The sequence below is a fragment of the Stylophora pistillata genome, chromosome 6 (assembly GCF_964205215.1).
Source record: "Stylophora pistillata chromosome 6, jaStyPist1.2, whole genome shotgun sequence".
Taxonomy (NCBI): Eukaryota; Metazoa; Cnidaria; class Anthozoa; order Scleractinia; family Pocilloporidae; genus Stylophora; species Stylophora pistillata.
The window spans coordinates 25,452,572-25,476,357 of record NC_142524.1 but is presented as its reverse complement, the minus strand read 5'-3'; the positions used below and the strand labels follow the sequence as shown (position 1 = coordinate 25,476,357).

Here is a 23,786-nt window from a genome sequence, read left to right as displayed (position 1 = left end):
CCTTTTTTTTTTCTTTTTTCAAGACTTTTCCGAAGAGTGTATGTGGCTACCATTTTAATTCCGTTCCGTTAATTTTATTTCCGGTTGTTTCGTTACGTAATATCACGTGACTTACTCTCACGTGCTTTTAGATTTTGAAGTCGCTTGTTAGGTATGATGTAGTCCTGGTATGAGTCGCTGTATTCCCAATCAGGGTAAAACAGTTCTTTAACGTGCTTAAGGCACGTTTTTTAATAAAATGAGCCGCAAAGGTAACAGTGTATGAGCTCCGAATACTGATACTCCGAGGATTAACCGAAAACTATCCGAGGGTCAGTCTGCCATTTACACAATTTCAATTCCGGGAAAGCACCGGAGTCGTTTTGAATGAAAAAAAACAGACGTTGAAATATTCCGGCGGAATTCCGGATTTTCCAGACTACCCGTCAACAGTGAGCGAAGAACAAATAATTAGTTCAGCAACATCAAATGAACTTTTTACCGAAAATGTACATTTTATCGTTTGTGAGTGGAATCGAGGAACAAATGAAGCATCTTGAACTACTTTCTACCAACTTCTCCACATCAGATCGAAAGCAATCGAAATGATCAACAATGTTAGGTTTGTGCCTGAACTCCCCATTTTGCACCACAGTACTAGCTAGAAAGAACTAATAACCCTCTTTACGTTAAAAAGACTGTGCATTTCAGTTAAGAAGAAAATTAATTTCGCAGCACTGAACCCAAGTGACCAATGGATTTAAGCGAACTCGGTTCAGTCGCCCACCTCATGACTCTTTCATAATACATTTTCTGACCTTTGTAGTTCACAGACAATTCGATTTATAACATAACTAAAGTTAAGCGCGCGCTCTGATTGGTCAATTTAGCGTCCCCCATTTGCCCATGGGTGTACGGTGCTGACGTGAGCAAATGCAAAGACTATTTTTCCGCGCGCTCTTGTTTTTTCTGGTCGCGTAAGATTTGTTAAATAAAAGGGAACTCTTTAGCTACAATATATCAATGTTATGTTAAAAAACAAATGGTAAAAACCACAGCGTACACTATTGAGTTATGGATGCACTTGGGAGGTTTGCTAAGCACTCAAGAAGCTAGAGTGGCTCTCGGCTATCGCCTCGAGCGACTCCTACGCTTCTTTCGTGCTTAGCAACCTCCCGCGTGCATCCATAACTCAATAGTGTACGCTGTGGTGTTTACCATTTGTTATTATAATATGGCGCGCGCGCTGGTCCTATCTAATTCCTATTGCGTCAACATGAACAAAATTTTTATGTACGCACGGTTGTGCTCAATAAAATGACGTGTGCAGTTTTAAAATAGCTGCAAAATTTCCGTCGTGTGAGTTCTTTAAGTTAAAGTTTCGGAGAGCGATAAAAGTAAATCGAAGGCCAACCAAACTTTCTTTGGCTTTCGACCTTCCTGCAAGTAATCAGGCCAACAAGCACTATACGAAAGCGAAACACAACAGGCCCGTTTCCCGAATTTATCAGAACAGGAGCTGGAGCAAATTTTACCTGAAAGACATTCAGCAAGAACTAATAAGACTACAAATTGGATTGTGGCGACTTTTAAAGGTAAACGTCTCTGTTGATGACGTTTTTTTGGTTACGTTTGTAATTACTACCGAAAACCATTTAATTACAAAATCAACAAAACAATCGGAGACGCCAACATTTTCGGGCAACTTTCATTTCAAAAACATTACAAAAACGTCATTCAGCACCCAAATTGTTTTCTTATGTTATAAAAGAATTGTTTCATGCTTTTAGCTGTGCGTCTATCGAGTTATGGATGCACTTGGGAAGTTTGGAGAGCACTCAAGAAGCTAGAGTGGCTCTCGGCTGCGCCTCGAGCAACTCTTGCGCTTCTCTCGTGCTCTCCAAATTCCCCGCGTGCATCCATAACTCGATAGACGCACGCTAAGCATGAAACAATTCTTAATTATAACATAACCAAAGTAAAGCGCGCGCTCTGTTTGGTCAATTTAGCGTCCCCCATTTGCCCATGGTTGTACGCTGCTGACGTGAGCAAATGCAAAGACTATTTTTCCGCGCGCTTGTTTTTTCTGGTCACGTAAGATTTGTTAAATAAAAGGGAACTCTTTAGCTACAATGTATCAATGTTATGTTAAAGAACAAATGGTAAACACCACACCGTACACTATTGAGTTATGGATGCACTTGGGAGGTTTGCGAAGCACTCAAGAAGCTAGAGTCGCTCTCGGCTATCGCCTCGAGCGACTCTTACGCTTCTTTCGTGCTTAGCAACCTCCCGCGTGCATCCATAACTCAATAGTGTACGCTGTGGTGTTTACCATTTGTTAAATTAAACCAGAATTGGTTTCACACAATTGAAACGAGTTAGACTAGATTTCGAGACAAATCTGACCAGAAGAGATCATTTTGAACCAGTGGTCTTATTAGCTAGTAAGCCTTAGGACACTACATTTTTCTCATCCATAGTGGCTTCTTAGCTTGCAATTTGAGTCTCCCGTCACTGCACCAGGATGTACCCCATGGCTTTGATGTACTTGTTTCCAGTATTAGTCGAGTGTGCTGCTACATTTCCGCACGTATTGGAGTCATCTTTGTATCCTCCTGTAACAAAGCCAATTCTAGAATCAGGGGTTACGCAGTCTTTCCCGTTATTGCCAAGGAACCAAGCCTTTGCTACCCTTAGCATTAAACCTTTCTATGTTGCAGTTGTGCTGCAGGGACGCCTGCGGACCAATAAGCGTCTTCCACGTGTCGCAGCCCATTGTTGTTTTTCGGTATTTTCCATCAACGAGCAGTGAGAGCAATGAGTTGGCCTGCCTTTTCATGACAATGAACTCTTTCTGGTGGCCGATCTTCACACCGAGACAGATCTTGGAGAATGGCGTCTTCCAATAGGATGGTAACTTAGTCTATTGTGAGTCAAACCCAGTCTTACCTCCTTCAAGGTTAGAAGAATTCCTATCACTCCAGAAGTGAGAATCGTAGTGGAAGGTTCTCTGAATTAAAAACAGGGAAAGTTTTTACTTAATATTTTAATTCTTTAAATACACTTCAAAAAGTATTTTTACCTTTTTTTCCATTAATCTTCATGGCCAGCGTCCATCCTCCATCCCCACATCCTAAGTCTTCCATTTGACAGTAAACAGGAATCTTCTGAGAACCAAAAGTCAGTAGGTACAGTTTTCTCTTAGACTACCTTTTGGAATAAAATTTGGAAAAAAACCAAGCAAAGTTTAGCATGGACAATATATTCTTTAAATATCGAATACTAGTTTTATCTTTTTTAAGAGATACTCCAAGATGAGATAGGTAATAACTATTAACTAATCCCTGGTTTGAAAAGACGTCTGTGTGCTGCTGCAGAGTGGCTTTGAGCAGCAACAAGACGCGAAATGGTTCCTCCGGCTTAAAAGCTGTTCACGCTTCGTCAATAGGGAGCTTTAGCAACGACGACGGCGACGGCGACGGCAACGAGAACGGCAGAAAACAATAGGCTTAATGAGCAAAAACAATCGGCCTGCACGTGCGTTTAACATTTTGTTACATTTCTTTGCCGTTCTCGGCAAAACAACAACGTGAAATAATCAAACTTTAGGTTTCCCGAGAACGTGAGCGCATGACGGTTAATTTTTCTTTCTTTCTCCTTACTTTAACGCCGTTCGTAGTGATATAGTCCCTGAATAGTTCGCCAGCATTTTCCAAGTGAAACACATCGGAATAACCTGGAAAGAGTTACAAAAACGAAAAGTTAGATTTCGACACGACGGTTTCGTTGCCGTCGCCGTCGTCGTTGCTAAAGCCCCCTAATTTCTTACCACTGATCAACGGCGTTCACACAGCACTCTTGGGCGAGTTGTGTACATGACGCGTAATGTCAAACAAATCAGTTATATAAGACAAAAATACTGATAATAAAGAGTAGGATAACTAACCTGTCCTTTTCATACTGTTCATTACAAGAGGCGATTGGACTAGTTGTATGAAATCATAGTTAGTAGAGGGGACTGGTTAGGAAACGCGGTAAGCTTCAAAGGGCCGGCCTATTGTCTGTCCCCTGAGCTTCGATTGAACGTCACGTGACCAACGACCCTGCACAAAACCAAAACAACATGGCGGACATGAACGACTTATTTTTCTTCGGCGAGGAATTTAATGCCATATTCGAACTTTGGAAAACGAGGAAGAATTACAAGAGCACTTTGTCGAAGCAGCTGACTCTCTAAGTCTTTGAGAAGCCTTTAAAACGTTATTTTCGCCCAAAAACTTTGTAGTTATTGATGCCCTTAGCAACGGCATCGGTCGTAGTACAACATTTTTTTACTGAAAGTCTTTCGATTTTGAGGTTCAATACGAAGAGGGATTTTCTTGCGAGTTGTGCCAAAAGAAATGCAAGACTAAGGCTGGATTAAAAAGACATAAGACAGTAAAGCATAAGGAGGAACAAGCGCGGGGAAATTAACCGACTCAAGAAGCCAAATTCACTGCTGAAGACTTCGAAGCGTTATCAATGAAAGCACGAGATAAAATAATTGAAAGAAAAATCTACCCTCAAAGCGTAAGAGAAGAGCTACGAAGATAAACGATTGCCTGGGATCAAGAAAATATGGACTTCTCAGAAGTAGAATCCATGTATATGCGTTTGGTTAAAACTGGAAATGCAGAACAATTCTACTCGAAGTACTATTCAAGAATAGGCCTCAATTCAACAAAGATTTTTGTGGGGTTGTCAAGTAATGCGGCAATATTGCTTAGTACCAAAGTGGCTGAGTGTTTGATAGCTCACAGCAAACAGAAAGGTGAATCACCAAATCCCAATACCCCCAGTAAACTGTGTGATAGAGAAATGGCAGGGTTACCATATATTGGAGGATATGTACTGCACAAGCTTTATAGCAAGGTGAACAATGTTTACAGTCCCACAGCACATACTGAACAAACAGCTTCAATACTGAAAGCTGGCAAAGCAAAGCTTTTCATGTTGCAGAGAGTCAAAACTAATTTCATCTTTAAACCGAGGTGGACTTTGGGCTATTTCTAAACAAGCTCAAACAATTTTTAAGAGAATAGAACATAATTTTAGGATTCTGAGCTCAGGAAGTCTCCAGCTGAAGATTGACAATGCTAAGATAGAAACCAAATGCAGCAAGCGATAAACAAAAGCGAACTATCATGGGATGATACTTCACTCCAGTGGTACTGGCAGATAAGATCTTTTTTTGTTCCTGCCAAAAGAGATTCATAAATGGAGTGATATTCTCACTTGAATTGCTGAGTATCGAAGTTATGTCCCTACTCAGTTCATCATCAACTTTAAGACTGGATTTCTGGATTTCACATCTCATGTTGTAAAGCTGCTTTTCAAGTTCAGCACATTTAAGTCTTTGAAGTTGTAATGTCGCCATAATTCTTTGAGGAGATGTTTTTGAAACAGGTGCAAACAGATGTGCTGGTTCAGCTAGTTTTCGGCATTTTGCATTGTCAGAAAGTGTTTGCTTATGTTGAAAACTACAACAGCTTGGGCACTGATCATCTGTTTCGCACAAAACAGAACAATTACAAGTTCTCCAAAACTCTTTGCATGGGAATGAATCTTCGCCATCATCAGAATCAAACAAGGGATCTCTTGGCTTTGAAATAACATGGTGTCTTAATTCACTAAAAGAAGCAGTTGGCTTAACACCAGGGCAAACAAACAACACTTCTGTACTCTTAATAAGTTCAGATACTGTAATATTCCTTACAGATCTCAACGTTTTCATATAAAGTTCATGATCGTCAGGCAGTAGCCATCCAGACACAGAGATAGTGAAGCCCAAGCTGTCATCGATCATTATCTGAAGTTCAGGTAGTAGAGCAGTCGTGACTTTCTTTAGCACAATCCTATCGCTCAGTTCTTCTAGAGTCCAATCTTTAATGGATTTCAAGGCCTTTAGTCTTGATACCAAGTCTTTGAAGCTTTTATAATACTTGGCATTTTGTTCAGGAGCGACATCTTTGACTACCGATCTTGCAGCTCGTGTCTTCACTGGTTCAGTTTGATGCGACTTCTTAGGCATATTTAAAGTAGGTATAGCGCCAAATCTAGGCTTAGTCTTGAGCATCTTCTCGGTTTCAACTGAAAAATACAAAAACATAAGTTATCATTAAGGAGAAATGCTGTATATAAAGAGTTAGAGACGCACACTTTATCAACAAACAGTCGCGAGCCTTCGCTTAGCCTACTAAGCTAAGTCCCACTACTGAACCATACAGTGTGTTTACTTACATTTCTCTATGTCTTCGGGCTTAAAGTGCTTCTCACAGGTAAACACCCTGTCTTTTTCTATCAGTTGGCGGAAGTTAGCATCAACAACTCTAGTTTTAGTGAGCTCGTTGAGCCAGTCTTCTCGCCACTTCTTGTACTCTGCGTTTCGCGGCGCCGGTAGCTTCCAGATTCCAATTCCTTTACTTCTCCTACACGTTCCACAGCCAAATACTGAACAATTTTCACCTGGCATTATGTACACTGACTTGATTAATGCTTTTGGCTATATTTTGAAGGTACGATGTCGCTCGATCACGGAGAAAATCCAAAAAATTAAACGCTACGTGACTGTCGAAACAAGCCTACGGCGCCATTTTGGATTTATGTGTGCAGGATCATTGTCACGTGATCTCGATAAAATCGAACAATAACCTATCCGACTGAAGTTTGCCGCGTTTCCTAACCAGTCTCCTCTACTAACTATGATGAAATATAGTATACCATTCCACGGTTAGTCTGAACAAAGCCTTCGCGGCGAACTCTTTATAATTTAAAAAAGTTCCCAACACTCAAAAATATGATTACTCAGTTTACCTGGTGGCTGTGAAGGAAAAGTCTTGTTGACCAGCTAAATAAGATTATCCAGCTTTGCTTCCAGCGTTTTTGTGGCTTCGTTTACATGCGAATCCTTAATAAGGTTACAAACCATCAAGTTGTCGGTGTAGAATTTAGAGGCAGTGGATGTTACTCGTTTGACATTGCGGGACACATTAGCGGTGTCCACTAATGCTAAGATTACGCTGAGAAAGACCGTAAAGAAAAATTGCACTGGTATTGGCATCTTTGCAAGGAGTGAGCAACTTATCACGAGTTTTAGTCGGGAACGTTATTACCAATGACTGTCAATATAATATACCTTCTTAACACCTCTATCAGAAGTGATTGTTGACAAAACTCCTGCCGGTTATTTCAATCATGACTAAAACACCACGCGAGAACATACGGGTAACATAAGAGTAACATACGAGTAACATACGGAACATACGGACACATACGAATACATACGACTAACATACGAGTAACATACGGGTAACATACGGGTACATACGAATAGATACGAGTAAAAAAATACGAAAACAAGTAAAATTCATACGAGTAAATTTGTATGCAAAGTAACCACAACTTTAGTAAAATGTAACATGAGAGAGCAAAATATAATTGATATTTACTCGTCATGCATTACTTCCCCGACTAAGGAAAGACTGCGTTACAAGATCAAAGATCCTTGATATTAAACTGGTGGACTGGGGTCCTGCCACTGTTTGTTACATCTACATCACGGTTCGTTTCTCAACTGTGTCATCTGTAAATCAGTATGACGCTCTTCAATCTGTTCAGTGCACAGCAAAGATTGAACGCGTGAAGACCATCCACTGCGCGACAGGCCAATTTTTGCGCACATCGGATTAGCTGGCATGACCCCAGGCCACCGGTATAATATCAAAGAGCTGTGCTCTTGTAACGCAATCTTTCCTTAGTCGGGGAAGTAATGCGTGACGAGAAAATATCACATATCTTTTGCTCTCTCATGTTATATTTTACTAAGTTGTCGTTACTTTGCATAAAAATTTACTCGCCTGAATTTTACTCGTATTTTTTCGTATTTTTTTAGCCGTACGTATTCGTATGTACCCGTATGTTACTTCTATGTTAGTCGTATGTATTCGTATGTATCCGTATGTTACTCGTATGTTACTCGTATGTCACCCGTTTGCACTCGTGTGGTGTTTTATTCATGATCGGTTGTTTCTTGTTCGCACTTAAATCACCCAGTTGGAAAAAACCAAATTATCTTGTATAAATTAATACTTTACTCTTAAAATCAACAAGATATCAGATCACGCTAAGTTAAAATTCTGCCTTTGTTCATTTCATTCTTGGGCTAAGACAGATTTAAAACGGGAAACTGCAACCTCTATTCCGTCTAACTTAAGGACCAGCTTTAATTCTGAGACTCGTATCAAATATAATTTACAAGTGATAATAATACAAACTTAAGTACCATCTCAAAACAGTGACCGAGACTGACTTCAACTTCTCTTCATTTAGTCTTTAGAGCTTCCAACAGTTCGTTTGTGATTCTCGCTGCTCGATAAGCGTTCCAGTAGCTTCACATTTTAGAAACAACAAACGCGCGATCATTTGATTGTCACGACTCCCTGCACTGACATAGCATTAAAATAATCCCGTTGGCGAAGAAGGTTGGTTTTATGACAGGATTGTAATTTACCCTTCAACAAAGTTGTTATCCCAAACTCAAAAGATTAGCTACTTTTCTGTCTTTCTTGTCATAAATAACAAATTCTTCCTCTCTGAAAATTAAACCTCTTTAAGATTCAAGGACACGTAGACTGTTTCTCTGAATTTATTAAGTATCACGAGCCACAGGTAAACGGAAGTTCAATTATTCGAAAAGGCTGGTTGCTATGGAGTGACGTCGTAAACCGGATAAGTTTTCATCATCGCCTTGACAGCCTTTTTCGATAATTGCTCGCAGTAATCTGAGTAGTTGCTTGAATTTGTACAATCTCTGTTCCTGCTGGGTACAATGAAGCCTTTTGTTTAATAGGGGCTGGATCGGCCTATTGACATTTGGAGATTGGATTTCATATTAATATGCGTAAGCAAAAGCGGGAATGTTTAGTTTCCCGCGGTCGAGTGCAGTTATGGATCCCTTCAAACTTCGAAGGGTTGAATTGCTTCATTCTCCTCCAGATGAGTCAAGGGAATGGTTTATCTTAAATTTCTAGAAATGTGGCATAAGAGTCAGCAAGTTTTTTGAAGTAGCCTGTTGGTGGCACATTTTCCGAGCGTTCTGTACGGTCCAGCTTTAAAAAATGGCGGAAGCTTAGATGGCCGATATGTTCAGAACAACAAAGTGGCCATCGCCTCTCTATTTGGAGTTGTTTCTACCATCTTCCGACAGAAATTCGAAGAAGGAGAAGTGGTGAGATATCTGTGGTTGATCGATAAAATAAATTCTTGATCCTGGATCAAGAAAAGCTTGGCAAAAGTTACTTAGCATTTCCAAGCTAAGACGAACCGGGGTAGGTCATAACGTTTATATTTTTATTAAGATTGGAAAAAGTGAGTTTGCTGTCTTACGTTTTGTTGTGAATGCTGGTTTTACGGTGTATCAGAACTCATCTCTGCTTGGCAGGAAAATCACATAGTTGGCTGAGTTTGATTTTACGCTGAGCCTCTGAGTCTTCTAGCTATGATCACTTTTTATGGCTACTTTAGGAGAAATTTCGGGTTTGTTTCCTTGATAGGGTCTTGACAGTATTATAATTTATTTCATTTCTATTTTTCAACGATAAAAGATTTAAATCGCCAGAGGGATGCCATTGAGAAAACTAGAATAGTAGTTAATGGAAGACGCTTTAAAGTTAAATTTCCAGGTTATTTGTGTGTGCCAATCTTGACTCTTTATATTTTTTTTATCTTATTATTTTTTATTTTTGCAATGGTTTTATGTTACATGTCTAGCTACGTGATAGGAATCATTGAATCCATTTTATGCTTGGCAGTGTTAGAAAATATCTGGGAAAGTATAACATTTGAGATCTTTGGTGTAGCTATTTTAACTTCAACTTCTTGTTATCTTCTTGTCTTTTAATCATGACAGTTACTCTTGATTACAAAACACTGATAATGCTGCTCAAGCAAAGAGCTGGTGATGCCAAAAAATATATCAATGAACTATGCAAGCAAGGATTGGACACAGAGTGCTGTGTATTCTGCAAAGTTATTAAGGTAGGTTATACCTTCAATGCTAAATGACATGCATCATAGCGGAATTATACAATAACACAAAACATATTCAGCCTACCGGTATTTGTTATGCAATTTATTTATAATCAATTAGTGAGAGCTTTCTTGGCTTTCTTGACTTTACAGAAAGGCAGACGAAAGGTGTCCATAAAAGTGAACATATTTTATCTGTGGTGAACAGTGATTATATATCTACCATTAGTAGTGAACATTAATTATATGACTTTAGCTCAGTTAATTCATTATTGAGTGATACATGCAATTTATTTGTAGGAATGTACCTCTCCTGATGTTCCTTTTGGGGAAGCCTTTGCTGAGTGTTTCCTAAAGAGCAAAGCAAATATTGGGGGGTAGGTACAACTCTGCATTTCTGCATTGACATGCATAAAAAGTTCCAGCTTGCAGTATGGTATTTCACTTTCTATTGGAATACATGTCTTTAAATCTCACTTGGGATACTTAGTTTGATGGACAGTTGGCATACTGCCGGCCGACAGTTGGCCAACAGACTTTTAGGGGAGCTGTTCTTCACTTTTACCCAGTTACCAGCAAAAATATGGTAAGCTTGGATTATAAAGGTGGAAACTAAATTCACTGTTTTTTTTTCTGTCTGTTTCAGATGGAAGGGGTTAAGAGATGACTTCCTCTTTCTCCTTGAAGAGGAGCCATGTGATGTTAATTTATGTGCTCTGCCTGCAGTGTATAACATTTTAATTTTTAAATTCTGTGCACCCATTAAAGTAAGGCATAGTCAACATTGTATCATTTAAAAAAATCTATTTTCTTGAAGTCTTATCCTGTAACAATATTATTTTGCTTAGTGTTGCCTGGTCACTTCTGAGATATATATTTATTTGTCATATTTCTAAGATTTATATGACATTCGGCGTAATGCCTGAGAGCTTCTGGGATATAGCAAACTTAGTTTTTCATTTACTGTTAATAGAGGGAAATTATGTCTTTCCTTTCTGGTTCACCCAAGCTGAAGTCCTTCATTCAGAGTAATGCCTGAGCACATCTGGGATATATAACATACCTAGCTTTTCATTCATGGTCAATATAGGGAAGTGTTGTCTATCCTTTCTGGTTCACACAGGCTGAAGTCCAGGCATTCAGAGTAATACCAGAGCACTTCTGGGATTTATAACATACTTAGCTTTTCATTCATGGTCAATATTGGGAAGTGTTGTCTATCCTTTCTGGTTCACCCAGGCTGAAGTCCTCGCATTCAGTGTAATGCCAGAGCGCTTCTGGGATATATCACATACATAGCTTTTCATTCATGGTCAATATAGGGAAGTGTTGTCTATCCTTTCTGGTTCACCCAGGCTGAAGTCCTGGCATTGACTGTAATGCCTGAGCGCTTCTGGGATATATAACATACTTAGCTTTTCATTCATGGTCAATATAGGGAAGTGTTGTCTATCCTTTCTGGTTGACCCAGGGTGAAGTCCTGGCATTCAGTGTAATGCCTGAGCGCTTCTGGGATATACAACATACTTAGCTTTTCATTCATGGTCAATATAGGGAAGTGTTGTCTATCCTTTCTGGTTCACCCAGGCTGAAGTCCTGGCATTCAGTGTAATGCCTGAGCACTCCTGGGATATACAACATACTTAGCTTTTCATTCATTGTCAATATAGGGAAGTGTTGTTTATCCTTTCTGGTTCACCCAGGCTGAAGTCCTGGCATTCAGAGTAATGCCTGAGCACTTCTGGGATATATAACATACTGAACTTTTTGTTCATGGTCAATATAGGGAAGTGTTGTCTATCCTTTCTTGTTTACCCAGGCTGAAGTCCTGGCTTTCAGAAAAATGCCTGAGTGCTTCTGGGATATACGACATACTTAGCTTTTCATTCATGGTCAATATAGGGAAGTGTTGTCTATCCTTTCTGGTTCACCCAGGCTAAAGTCCTGGCATTGACTGTAATGCCTGAGCGCTTCTGGGATATATAACAAAGTTTTACATAGCTTTTCATTCATGGTCAATATAGGGAAGTGTCGTCTATCCTTTCTGGTTCACCCAGGCTGAAGTCCCGGCATTCAGTGTAATGCCTGAGCGCTTCTAGGATATATAACATACTTAGCTTTTCATTCATGGTCAATATTGGGAAGTGTTGTCTATCCTTTCTGGTTCACACAGGCTGAAGTCCTGGCGTTCAGTGTAATGCCTGAGCACTTCTGGGATATACAACATACTGAGCTTTTTATTCATGGTCAATATAGGGAAGTGTTGTCTATCCTTTCTGGTTCACCCAGGCTGAAGTCCTGGCATTGACTGTAATGCCTGAGCACTTCTGGGATATATAACAAAGTTTCACATAGCTTTTCATTCATGGTCAATATAGGGAAGTGTTGTCTATCCTTTCTGGTTCACCCAGGCTGAAGTCCTGGCATTCAGAGTAATGCCTGAGCACTTCTGGGATATATAACATACTGAACTTTTTATTCATGGTCAATATAGGGAAGTGTTGTCTATCCTTTCTTGTTTACCCAGGCTGAAGTCCTGGCTTTCAGAAAAATGCCTGAGTGCTTCTGGGATATACGACATACTTAGCTTTTCATTCATGGTCAATATAGGGAAGTGTTGTCTATCCTTTCTGGTCCACCCAGGCTGAAGTGCTGGCATTCAGTGTAATGCCTGAGCGCTTCTGCGATATAACTTACATAGCTTTTCATCCATGGTCAATATAGGGAAGTGTTGTCTATCCTTTCTGGTTCACCCAGGCTAAAGTCCTGGCATTGACTGTAATGCCTGAGCGCTTCTGGGATATATAACAAAGTTTTACATAGCTTTTCATTCATGGTCAATATAGGGAAGTGTTGTCTATCCTTTCTGGTTCACCCAGGCTGAAGTCCCGGCATTCAGTGTAATGCCTGAGCGCTTCTAGGATATATAACATACTTAGCTTTTCATTCATGGTCAATATAGAGAAGTGTTGTCTATACTTTCTGGTTCACACAGGCTGAAGTCCTGGCGTTCAGTGTAATGCCTGAGCACTTCTGGGATATACAACATACTGAGCTTTTTATTCATGGTCAATATAGGGAAGTGTTGTCTATCCTTTCTGGTTCACCCAGGCTGAAGTCCTGGCATTGACTGTAATGCCTGAGCACTTCTGGGATATATAACAAAGTTTCACATAGCTTTTCATTCATGGTCAATATAGGGAAGTGTTGTCTATCCTTTCTGGTTCACCCAGGCTGAAGTCCTGGCATTCAGTGTAATGCCTGAGCACTTCTGTGATATACAACATACTGAGCTTTTTATTCATGGTCAATATAGGGAAGTGTTGTCTATCCTTTCTGGTTCACCCAGGCTGAAGTCCTGGCATTCAGAGTAATGCCAGAGCGCTTCTGGGATATACAACATACTTAGCTTTTCATTCATGGTCAATATAGGGAAGTGTTGTCTATCTTTTCTGGTTCACCCAGGCTGAAGTCCTGGCATTCAGTGTAATGCCTGAGCACTTCCGGGATATACAACATACTGAGCTTTTTATTCATGGTCAATATAGGGAAGTGTTGTCTATCCTTTCTGGTTGACCCAGGGTGAAGTCCTGGCATTCAGAGTAATGCCAGAGCGCTTCTGGGATATATAACATACTTAGGTTTTCATTCATTGTCAGTATAGGGAAGTGTTGTCTATCCTTTCTGGTCCACCCATATTGAAGTCCTGGCATTCAGTGTAATGCCTGAGCGCTTCTGGGATATACAACTTACTTAGCTTTTCATTCATTGTCAATATAGGGAAGTGTTGTGTATCCTTTCTGGTTCACCCAGGCTGAAGTCCTGGCATTCAGTGTAATGCCTGAGCGCTTCTGGGATATACAACATACTTTAGGTTTTTTCATTCATGGTCAGTACGGGGAAGTGTTGTTTATCTTTTCTGGTTCACCCAGGCTGAACAGAAGTTCTGCTATTCACAGTAATCCCTTAGTGCTTCTGGGATACCTAACATTCTTATTTTCCTTGACATTCACAGGTTAATCTAGGGAAGTGTTGTCTATCGGCCTTACTGGTTCACCCAGGCTGAAGTCCTGGCATTCAGTTTAATGCCTGAGCGCTTCTGAGATATTTGACTTACTTAGCTTTTCGTTCATGGTTAATATAGGGAAGTATTGTCTATCCTTTCTGGTTCACCCAGGCTGAAGTTCTGGCATTTAGAGTAATGCCTGAGGTTTTCTGGCATATATAATGTGAAGAAATTCTTGTGACGCAAACTTTTCTGTTATTTGAGCTCTTCACCTATATCTACAGCAGAGCGACAGGAATAAATAGTCGTTTGAGACAAAAATTTGAAAAACAGCTTCATTTACTGTTAAAAGTCGCCCTGCAAACCGCGACGGGAAGAGAACATCAAAACAAAATATGCTGCCAAAAAAACTCAATAAATAACACAAGGCAAAACACTGCTGGTACATTTCTTTGCGAAGCTAGATCGTGAAATCTCTGATGCGACGTTTTTGTAGGGCGTAAACACACGACGACGATTGATTTCCTGACTAACTGGGTAATATGAGATAATATAAAGTATGAAACAACACGAAGTAACGCGCACAGCCTCAAGTGATCGATATACCGTATTTCCTTGAATAAGTGCCCACCCCTCGGCCATTCAAACTTGTAACTCTGAATAAGCGCGACACCGGAACCCTTTCTTTTTCAGCTTTCATAACATTTTAAACTTTTACTACCTTAGATGAATATGTTGGGAGAGATTCTTGCTTTAAGAGTTATATTACGCCGATGTATTATCTTTCCTTTTTATATGGCTGGCTTCGCAAGCGGTGCAAGATGCAGCGAATTCTGTGAGCTGATTGGCTATTAACCCTTGCTTATTTTTCGTTTTCTGCGGTGGCCAGCGTTGCAGCCATTTTGTCTTTGTGTAACCCGCAGGCAAGCTCTCGCTTGGCTCTTAACGCTTGGCTCAGGTTTGAGTCTTCCTACTTGGTCAATAACGCATTACTGGATCTACCGCGCTCTATGTTAATTTCCAAACCACTCTAGCGCACAGCGCTTGACTCAGTATTTAAAGTTGGTTTTTCGGAAAAAGTCAACGTCCCACCCCTCTCAAGAAGCTTTTAGAATATAAAAATTCAAGGACTTTCCAAGGATTGGTTAAATTCATTGGGGGGACTTGCCCTGAAATTAACGGACTTGCAAGACAGTACGAACCCTGTTAAAGTTCAAAGGAGTTTAAACTTGTTCGTAACGTGTCATTAAACGAAAGTTGGTCTTTGTCTGTTTAAAAGCTTTGTCAGCTTGTTCAACATCTATCTTGATTTGAAAACAATTATTACTACCCCCGGTCTCTGTTTATTCACGATTTTAATCATCGTTGCGGAGGAGGTAGCGCAAAGAGATTTTCAACACCAGTGCGTTAATCACATCGTACCTATAATGTCTGTAATCTCTCGCAACTATCTAGAGGATTCCGGCACCAATATAGGTAATCTGAAGGCCAGTGGCAAAGAATCTTATGAGTACTGCATGAATATAGTTTAAAAAAACTGGAACAGTGTGTAAACTATAAATGCGACATAAAATATCAGTGAGAAAAAGCCGCCATGCATTGTGGACTCTGCGTTAAACAGCAAAAGAAATTATAGGTTGTAATACGCCGAGTTTATTCCCAATAACTGGTACACGGATGCTCAAAAATTACACCACCAAGCGTCCGCTGTCAAAGATTCCGAACACAGCTGAAAAAAAGTCGTCGGTTCTGGAATTTACTTTGTCTCCGATCCGAAAACAAAAATCTGGTAAAATTGATTAGAAAACAAAACACTCAGGCCGCCAGTTAAATGTCGTAGTAAATAAGCGTCGCAGCCTATGTTAGTATTAATGAAGTTAACTAAATCCGCAAGCATTGACTAAGAAATGTTTCTTCGACGTGACTGTAACTGCCGCAATACACTCCGGGCGAGCGCTTTGTCTTGTCACTATTTTTAAGCGCCGGCCATGTACACTTTTTTCGGATACGGCTTCTTTAATTACCTTTTCACGCCATAGGATGATGACATGATTGTTTAAAAGTTGACGCCTCTATCAGATTAGGAGCGAAATACGATCAAAAATTTTACCCAAGCAAGCCACTTGTATCCAGCAGAGAATGCGTACTAAAAGTACGGATTCTCTGCTGGATACCTAGATTTTTTTTGGTTGCTAACGGCGTGAGGCTCGTTATCAGACACGCGTTTCTTAACTAAAACCGATTGAAAGCGTTTCAGAGTGAATTCTGTTCGCCTCATACTAACTTTGCGAGTGCGTACATTTCTTGGAATTTCCTGTAAACAGTATAAAATAGAGTCAAACCAGATAAATATTCAAGTAATGAAGCGGCCAAGTATTACTTGCTTGTTCCTGGCGTTCTGTCTGCAGAACGAAGCGCGATATTGTTGGTTTTGACGTGACGTCACCAAAATTAAAAAAAAAAGGGAATTAAAAATCTCTTTGAGATTTTAGTTGAGTTAGTTGTTAGAACAGCTGAAGACTTATCTTTTTACTAATAATCGGTGTGATAGGGTTTTTTGTCTTGTGATAAAGTTTGATTTTCTAGGCTTTTACGGAACACGATATTGAAATAGCGGCCGAGAATGTCGTTAGGTAAGTTAAAGTCTCGTCTACGCAAGAAATTTTTATATGGCAATTTCTATGTGGCAATTTTTAAGTGGCAATGTTTAAATAGCAATTTTTATTTGCCCGTGTAGATGATGAAAAATGACCAATTTTTATGTGACAACTGCATTTGCTGAAAAGCTGGCGTGTTAGTTTTTATGTGGCAAATAAAGATTGCCACATGAAAAATTGTCCGTATAGACGAGACGCCACATAAAATGTGACAAACGCGCCTAAAGCTGCAACTCGTCTGGCACGTCTCATGACTTTCGCCATCTTGCTTTTTTTCCTTTCCATGAGCATCTACGCTGTGCAAAATTATTACTGACGCAAATTAACAACAAGTATTTGTCGAGCCATCTACAGTGGCAAATAAAATTTGCACACATAAAAATTGCTCGAGTAGACGGGGCTTAAACAGCGACTTATCCGCTGAGATTTCGCAATGTATTTCATGATAACAGTCCTTGTATGAAAATGAGTACTTCTGTAGAAGTTTATAAGCTCTCAGAAGACGAATACAGGCTTTTTTAAGGAAAAACTTGATTACCTATCTCTTTTTTAGCTTCGGCCGCCATATGGCGTGTCAATACAAAGTCTTAAAAATTTGGGTAAAACATTCCTTCGAATATCTCCCGCATGAAACATCGCACAGACCTGAATCTTTGCGAGACTGTTTGAATTTTCATATTCTTTTATCTTTTTCATTCTTGACTTTAATTGTTGAAGGGTTTTGTTAATGGTGTGACGGTGAAAAGCGGCGGACGAGTAAGAAACCGAGAGAGGTTTGGTTCAAGTTGCGCAACAAACCCGAGCCGACTTAGACCTCCGCTTTTCCACTCCGCCGCTACTAGCGCGCTGTTAGCTATTTCGCTCGGTTCAGGAAAAGGTGCAGTAGTTGTGCGTAAATTAACACGCCTAAGAATTCTCAGGTAAATCGACCCTTAAATCGAGATCAATCATTATATTAATATCAATTATTTCAAATATGGTCATTTTACAGTCAGATACAATTCAACCAGTAAGAATAAAATTATCAAACATGCATACCTTTTGATGAACTCGATCACCTACATTGAAACCTTTCACGTCATCATCACTATCATTTCGGTTTGAACTGCTGGCAAAATAAATAAACGTTCCAAAAGAGAGATTTAACGGTTAGATTATTTCATAATCATTTACAAAACTTATTTAAATAGGTGGTGGTTGATTGACAATTAATGTCCAGCTACTTCAGTATAAAAACATACTGGCTCAATTATGAGTGTTCGTGCACCCCTGACATCATGCAATATGAGCCCGCATTATTGGTACACGCTACTGTGAATCTGTTGACGAGCAATAAGTTAACTTAAGATTCTTTAGTCTAATCCAAACTGTCCCTGTCCAGAAAGGCTGGCAAGAATCACTGACTTCCACTTTATCAACCTCCTGAGATTTCCACCCGTACAATGTATCATTTAACTCATAACTTTAACAATTCTGGGTAGGCTTTGATGGTCTGAAAGGGTTTCCAGGCTTACAGTTCATCATAAACTCCGCATCATTTTAACTCCTTTTTGAAAACATTGTAGTGAAAAAACCATTTACATCCGTTGCGTGTTCATTATACAAATTGTATGGTCGAGCTGAACCTTGGTTTGTTCTACATTTCAATCAGTAAAAGTGGATTTTCCAAAATTGAAGAGAACTATGGAGAGGGACCAAAGAGAACTTAATCACTCTTCGTCGCTGGAATGTGAAAGCAAATTTAACTCATCCATGTTTACGTGTCCTGGGGCCTGCAAAGATATAAACAAAAAAGCCAATTTAGGTAATTCTGGCAGAATCTCATTTCTCCCAGCACACAAGAATTATTATCAGATGATTAATGAATAAAGGGGGTAAGTTTCTTAAGAAACTGTGGTGCTGCGTCGGTGGGGGTAACAAGGTAATTTGATTTTATCGACTAGGCAGAAATTGTAAATTGGCCACCGTAAAGAGTTAAAAAGCAGACGTTTCGTGCTTTAACCCTTCGTCAGAGCGAATGGAGGAGTTGGGGGTTATGTGTGTGTTTATATGCAGAAAGTGGAGCTACGCTATTGGTGGGAACATGGTGACGAGAAAAACGAATGAATTAGTAAAATGAAATGGGTTCATTGATACCTAAAGGATTGAGAGTGCCGATTTGAAAGATAAACTTTTGTTCCAGAGTTTTGCGGCTTTCCGAGCTATCTAAATGTAAGGAAAGACCGCAGACTGTCATATGCTGTTTAGAATGATTTGGCAGATTTAAGTGTCTAGCGACTAGTTTTGATGCGTCCTTTTCATTCCTTTCTTCGTCACAAAAGTGTTCTCGGAATCGGTTACCTAGTCGTCTTCCTGTTTCGCCGATGTATACCTATTTGTCATTTTGAGAGAAAGAAACCTGGGAATGATAAAACTAAACTAAAGCCAGCAAGACAATCACGTTGATATATTGCTATTCTTGCATGACTGGGCTGGCTTGTTCAAAGCTGAGTTAAGATAACCCACGATTAGTGTTAGATCCGCTTTTCACTCCGAAAACTTTAAAAAGAAAATTCAGTACAACTCTTTCTGTTTACAGTTTGATTACTGGATGCTCTAAAAAGAAGATAAAAAACTATCTCAAAAAGGCATAAAGAAACCTGGATTTGATTTTAATCAAGTGTTAGCACTAATTAGCCTTTCAACAACTGGGCCCCAATCTCTGGGACCAAGTTGTTCTCCAATTGTTATATATGCGAGCTCCAAATGCTTAAATATCTCCCAGCTTACTCCCTTCTCTAAATGGGATGATGGTCAATCACAGATTCCCAGTGCTTTATTACTTTAAGACAACAGTAATTTAAAACAGCATCCTGTGAAAACAAGTGATAAATAACAAAGGATTCCACCTTGAAATGCCCTAAAAACACCTGGCTGTGAGATGTTTGGGCTGAGATGAAGAATTTTGGACACACCTGGACCTCACTTGAATGGCTAACCCAGGACAGGACAAGGCAGAGAAGGGAGATCATTGATCGCCTATGCTTTGAGAGGAGCTTAGGGCATAACTAACATGTTGAGACCCATTAAAAACTTAATAAAGAGTTAAATTACCTTTCCAAAGTAGCGCACTTTCTTTAATTTTCTTCTGCGGCAGCATCTGCACAGCACAACCAGGAATGCAATGACAAGTGCTGCGCAAGCTCCTCAACCAATTGGGGTGAGCACTTTTACGTAGAAAAATTGAACACTCTGTGGAAAAATTACTCAAAATGATTAGTGAGTTTTAGAAGCTGCTTAAAATACTGTGTTAAACTAAAGTATGAGGAAAAAGAATGCAACAACTTCTATTACTATTGCCTAGGGTGATTGAATATTTAACTACGTAAAATACTGAATATTACACAGGAAATTATCATTGAAAATACCTTTTCGTCATCCAAAGGAGATGGCACTGAAAGAAAGAAAAAGTAAGACAATTTTATTAGTGATTCTGAGATATGAAAAAAAATAATTCAAGAAAATACTGTAGTTACAGTTAACATTAAAAAAAAAAACAAAACAAAAAAAAAAGAGTATAACTATATTAAAAAGTCACCAATGTGTCTGTGCAGAAACTCATTAGAAGCATTCTTGTATGCAACCGACTCATGTTCAATTGTTAGAGTGACCAAATTAGTTCTATATAGGACTGGCTGAAATAGAAAATGAACTATCGAACTTTCTATCAATATTTTATCACAGCAATTGACAGTAGTGCACTTTAATGAGCTATTTACAAAACAACCAAATTCATTATTTTTATTTCTTCCATCAATTATTGTGAATAATATCACAGGAAACATAATTACTTTTGAATAATTGTTGTCATTTGCAGTAATTATTATCATCACCATTTTAATCATCATCTGTTTGGTACATAAGTTTGGACAGCTGACAGTGTCAAGAAAATTCATTCATACCAATTTCATGGACTTGTGATGGTAGCAACCAAATGTATGTGTATCAGACTCCTTGTGAATTACTTTCGACTTGTCTGTTAGGGCTAGCATTTCAGTACCAACATGCACTGTTTTTCACTCAAAGGTGGAAATGTAGTGTGTATGTGGATCTTATTAGATGTTTTCCTGTGTAGTAGCGCTGAGTATTTTTATGAGTTGTGCTGTATTTTGACAAGCCTCCAAGGCAAGTCAAAATACAAACAATGTGTAAAAATACTCAGTGATACTACACAACAAAACATCTCATAAGAGATTTATTATCCAACAGGCGAAACTGTTATTTCAGTATAACCAAATTTCATGGATGTTTCTGGAGTACAAATATCAGGCGATATCTGTATTCATCTCACACTTTATTTCAATTCTACAAAGTACAGTTGGACACTAAATTCCTGCATTCATTGCATACATGTAAATCTATTTGCAGTGAATTCGACTGTTATATCTTACGAGTGTTTGTCTGGTTATTGTGAAACTGAACTTCAGAGAAACCAATGGTTTAAAATGTCTCCAAAACCACATTTTCTACATTCCTACACATCCACTTGTGACTACCTTTTACTGATATTCATGGATATCTGTATTCTATAGCAAATGCCGTGCAACTCAACAGCACAAGGAAAATTGTTTGCTTTGGCAGTAGATTACCATTGTAAAAAGTCATGCAGAAACCTTGCTTGTAAATGCAAAATGAGTTGCAGGTGTCTAACAAACTGTCAAACAAACTTCAATATTCCAAACCTAGATTTAAACCATCAACTATATTTGACAGCAGTTATTTTGGGAATTATTTTTTTTTTAACGGAAATTTTGAAAGATCTGGTTCTTGAAACGTTTCTCTATTAACAACCCCACAATTAAAAAGAAAATTAAAAACTCACGAGAATGTGGTTGATCATCTTTCGTAGAAGTTTTATTCTGCAAGAATTCTTGTGTTGTTGTGGTGGTCTGGACTGTCTTCACTGTTTCCTTCGTTGTGGTGGCCTCAGTCGTCTTCTCTTTTGTTGTAGTTTTCTGCGCGCTTGAGGATGAGGCTTCCTGAGTGGTGACAGATTCTGGCGATTTCTCCGTCGTTGTCTCTTTAGCTGTAGTACTTGGAGTGGTTGATTTGACGGTAGTTGCCTCTTTCGCTGTGGTACTTGGAGTAGTGGATTTTTCGGTAGTTGTCTCTTTCGCTGTAGTACTCGGAGTGGTGGACTGCACTGTAGTTGTGGTAGTTGTTGATTTCGTTGTCGATTGCTGAGTCGCTGTACTCGATATTTCGTTGCCTTCTTGTACCTTGGTTGTCGGAGATTCTGTTGCGTTTGTTGTTGACGGTGTAGCAACGGTAGCATTTGTGGAAGCATTAACAGAGATCGAGCTTGAATTTGTGATTGCACTCCCTTCTGTAGCATTTTGCGATGAGGTGCCATTAACCAGCGATGCATTTGTTACAGTCGCATTTAGAGAATGAATTGATGGCGTCGCTGTTGTAGCGTTAACCGAAGAAATTGCACTTTCAATTGTGCGATTTCCAGAATTATGTTGTTTGATGTAGCGATAGAGGAACTATTTATGACACTTCCATCTCTGCAGGCAAGCGGTAAGTTACCAGTTTTAGCAACCTCGCAGTGTTTTGTGAGATTTAACGCGGTGCCGTTGCATACAGAGAGACTTTTTCTTCTATTTGACTCGCAGATATTTGTCAGATTAACTTGGACATGAACCACAGTTCCGTCGCCCTGCACGGTAGAATTCTGCGTCATACTCTTAGCGATTGTGGCATTACACGAAGCCGTCGAGTTGGCAGCTGTTGAATTCTGCAGTGAAGAGTTACTGTTTCTAGACGTCGTGTTCAAAGATAAAAAATTATCTGCAATGTCGGCTCCGTTCAAAGGAACAGCGCTCGTGTGGGACATCCACAGAGATATCACAACGGTCATTGCCCCTAAAATGTTTTTCGCCTTTCTTAAAAAATGCTTATGTAGTACCAGTTTTAAAGAAAGGTGAAAAACATGACGCATGTAATTGTAGACCTGTTTCCCTTACTGCTGTATTATGTAAAATCATGGAACATATTATTTATAGGCACATTCTGCACCATCTTGAGGACAATGACATCTTGTTTGCGAACCAACATGGATTTCCAAAAAATCATTCATGTGAATCTCAATTGGTTCTGACTATCGAACACCTGGCCAAGAACTTAGATCAATGAGATCAAATGTATATGATCATTCTGGATTTCAGTAAAGCCTTTGACAAAGTTCCCCATCAACGCCTCATCAGCAAATTGCAGTTTTATGGCATTCAGGGAAGCACCTTTACTTGAATTAAATCTTGGCTCACTAGTAGATCTCAGAGTGTCATAATTGATGGCGTGAGTTCAAAATCTGTTGATGTGACTTCAGGGGTACCTCAAGGCACGGTACTTGGTCCATTAATGTTTTTATTATTCAATTATGATATGCAAAATGGGCTAGGATGTACACTAAGATTGTTTGCTGATGATGCTTTATTGTATTATGTAATCAATCATCATGATGACACCTTGGCTTTACAGCGAGACCTAGACAAGCTAGGCCAATGCGCTATTAGGTGGCAGATGCTGTTCAATCCTTCTAAATGCTACAAAATGTCTGTTTTCCGTAGTAGATCCCCGGTTGTTAAAGACTACACTCTTCACAACCAAACCCTGGTATCTCTTCGAACACATCATTATTTAGGTGTTTTGCTGTCTAGTGATCTGCGGTGGAACTCTCATGTGGACAAGATTGCTAAAAAGGGGAACTTTTCACTTTCGTTTGTGAAAAGGACCTTGTATGCCTGCTCTGAAGAAACTAAACGTGCAGCTTATGTATCACTTGTCAGGCTACATTCAGAGTATGCGTCTGCAGTATGGGATCCTTATAGACAGAATCAAGTGGGGAAAATAGAAGCTATCCAAAATCGCGCAGCGAGATTTATTAAACATGATTATAGTTATAACACCAGCGTGTCCAATTTGAATAAATCTCTATCTTTGGATTTACTAAGCGAGAGAAGAAAATCCCATCGTTTACAAATTTTCCATAAATCTGTGAACAATAGTATTGCTTTGCCTATCCCGTCTTACTA

The 23,786-nt window shown here is 39.4% G+C and overlaps 1 protein-coding gene and 2 pseudogenes across 2 annotated transcripts; 1 reads left to right on the top strand and 2 right to left on the bottom strand.

Annotated features, from left to right (window-relative positions):
- Window positions 1-2,493: 2,493 nt before the first annotated feature.
- On the bottom strand, window positions 2,494-6,967 carry LOC111320088 (putative skeletal organic matrix protein 5; annotated as a pseudogene).
- Window positions 6,968-8,743: 1,776 nt separating this feature from the next.
- LOC148729063 (uncharacterized) lies at window positions 8,744-14,383 on the top strand. Its single transcript, XM_088725498.1, has 5 exons — window positions 8,744-9,347; window positions 9,929-10,056; window positions 10,348-10,424; window positions 10,694-10,814; window positions 14,063-14,383. The coding sequence occupies exons 2-5, from the start codon at window positions 9,955-9,957 to the stop codon at window positions 14,111-14,113; spliced, it is 351 nt and encodes a 116-aa protein (XP_088581624.1). The 5' UTR covers window positions 8,744-9,347; window positions 9,929-9,954; the 3' UTR covers window positions 14,114-14,383.
- A 3,264-nt stretch (window positions 14,384-17,647) lies between these two features.
- Window positions 17,648-22,694, bottom strand: LOC148729062 (uncharacterized; annotated as a pseudogene). The gene is made up of 4 exons (XR_015988717.1): window positions 21,572-22,694; window positions 20,118-20,143; window positions 19,804-19,941; window positions 17,648-18,482 (listed from the first exon to the last, which is right to left on the bottom strand). The product of XR_015988717.1 is annotated as an uncharacterized LOC148729062 (transcript).
- Between the last annotated feature and the right edge of the window lie 1,092 nt (window positions 22,695-23,786).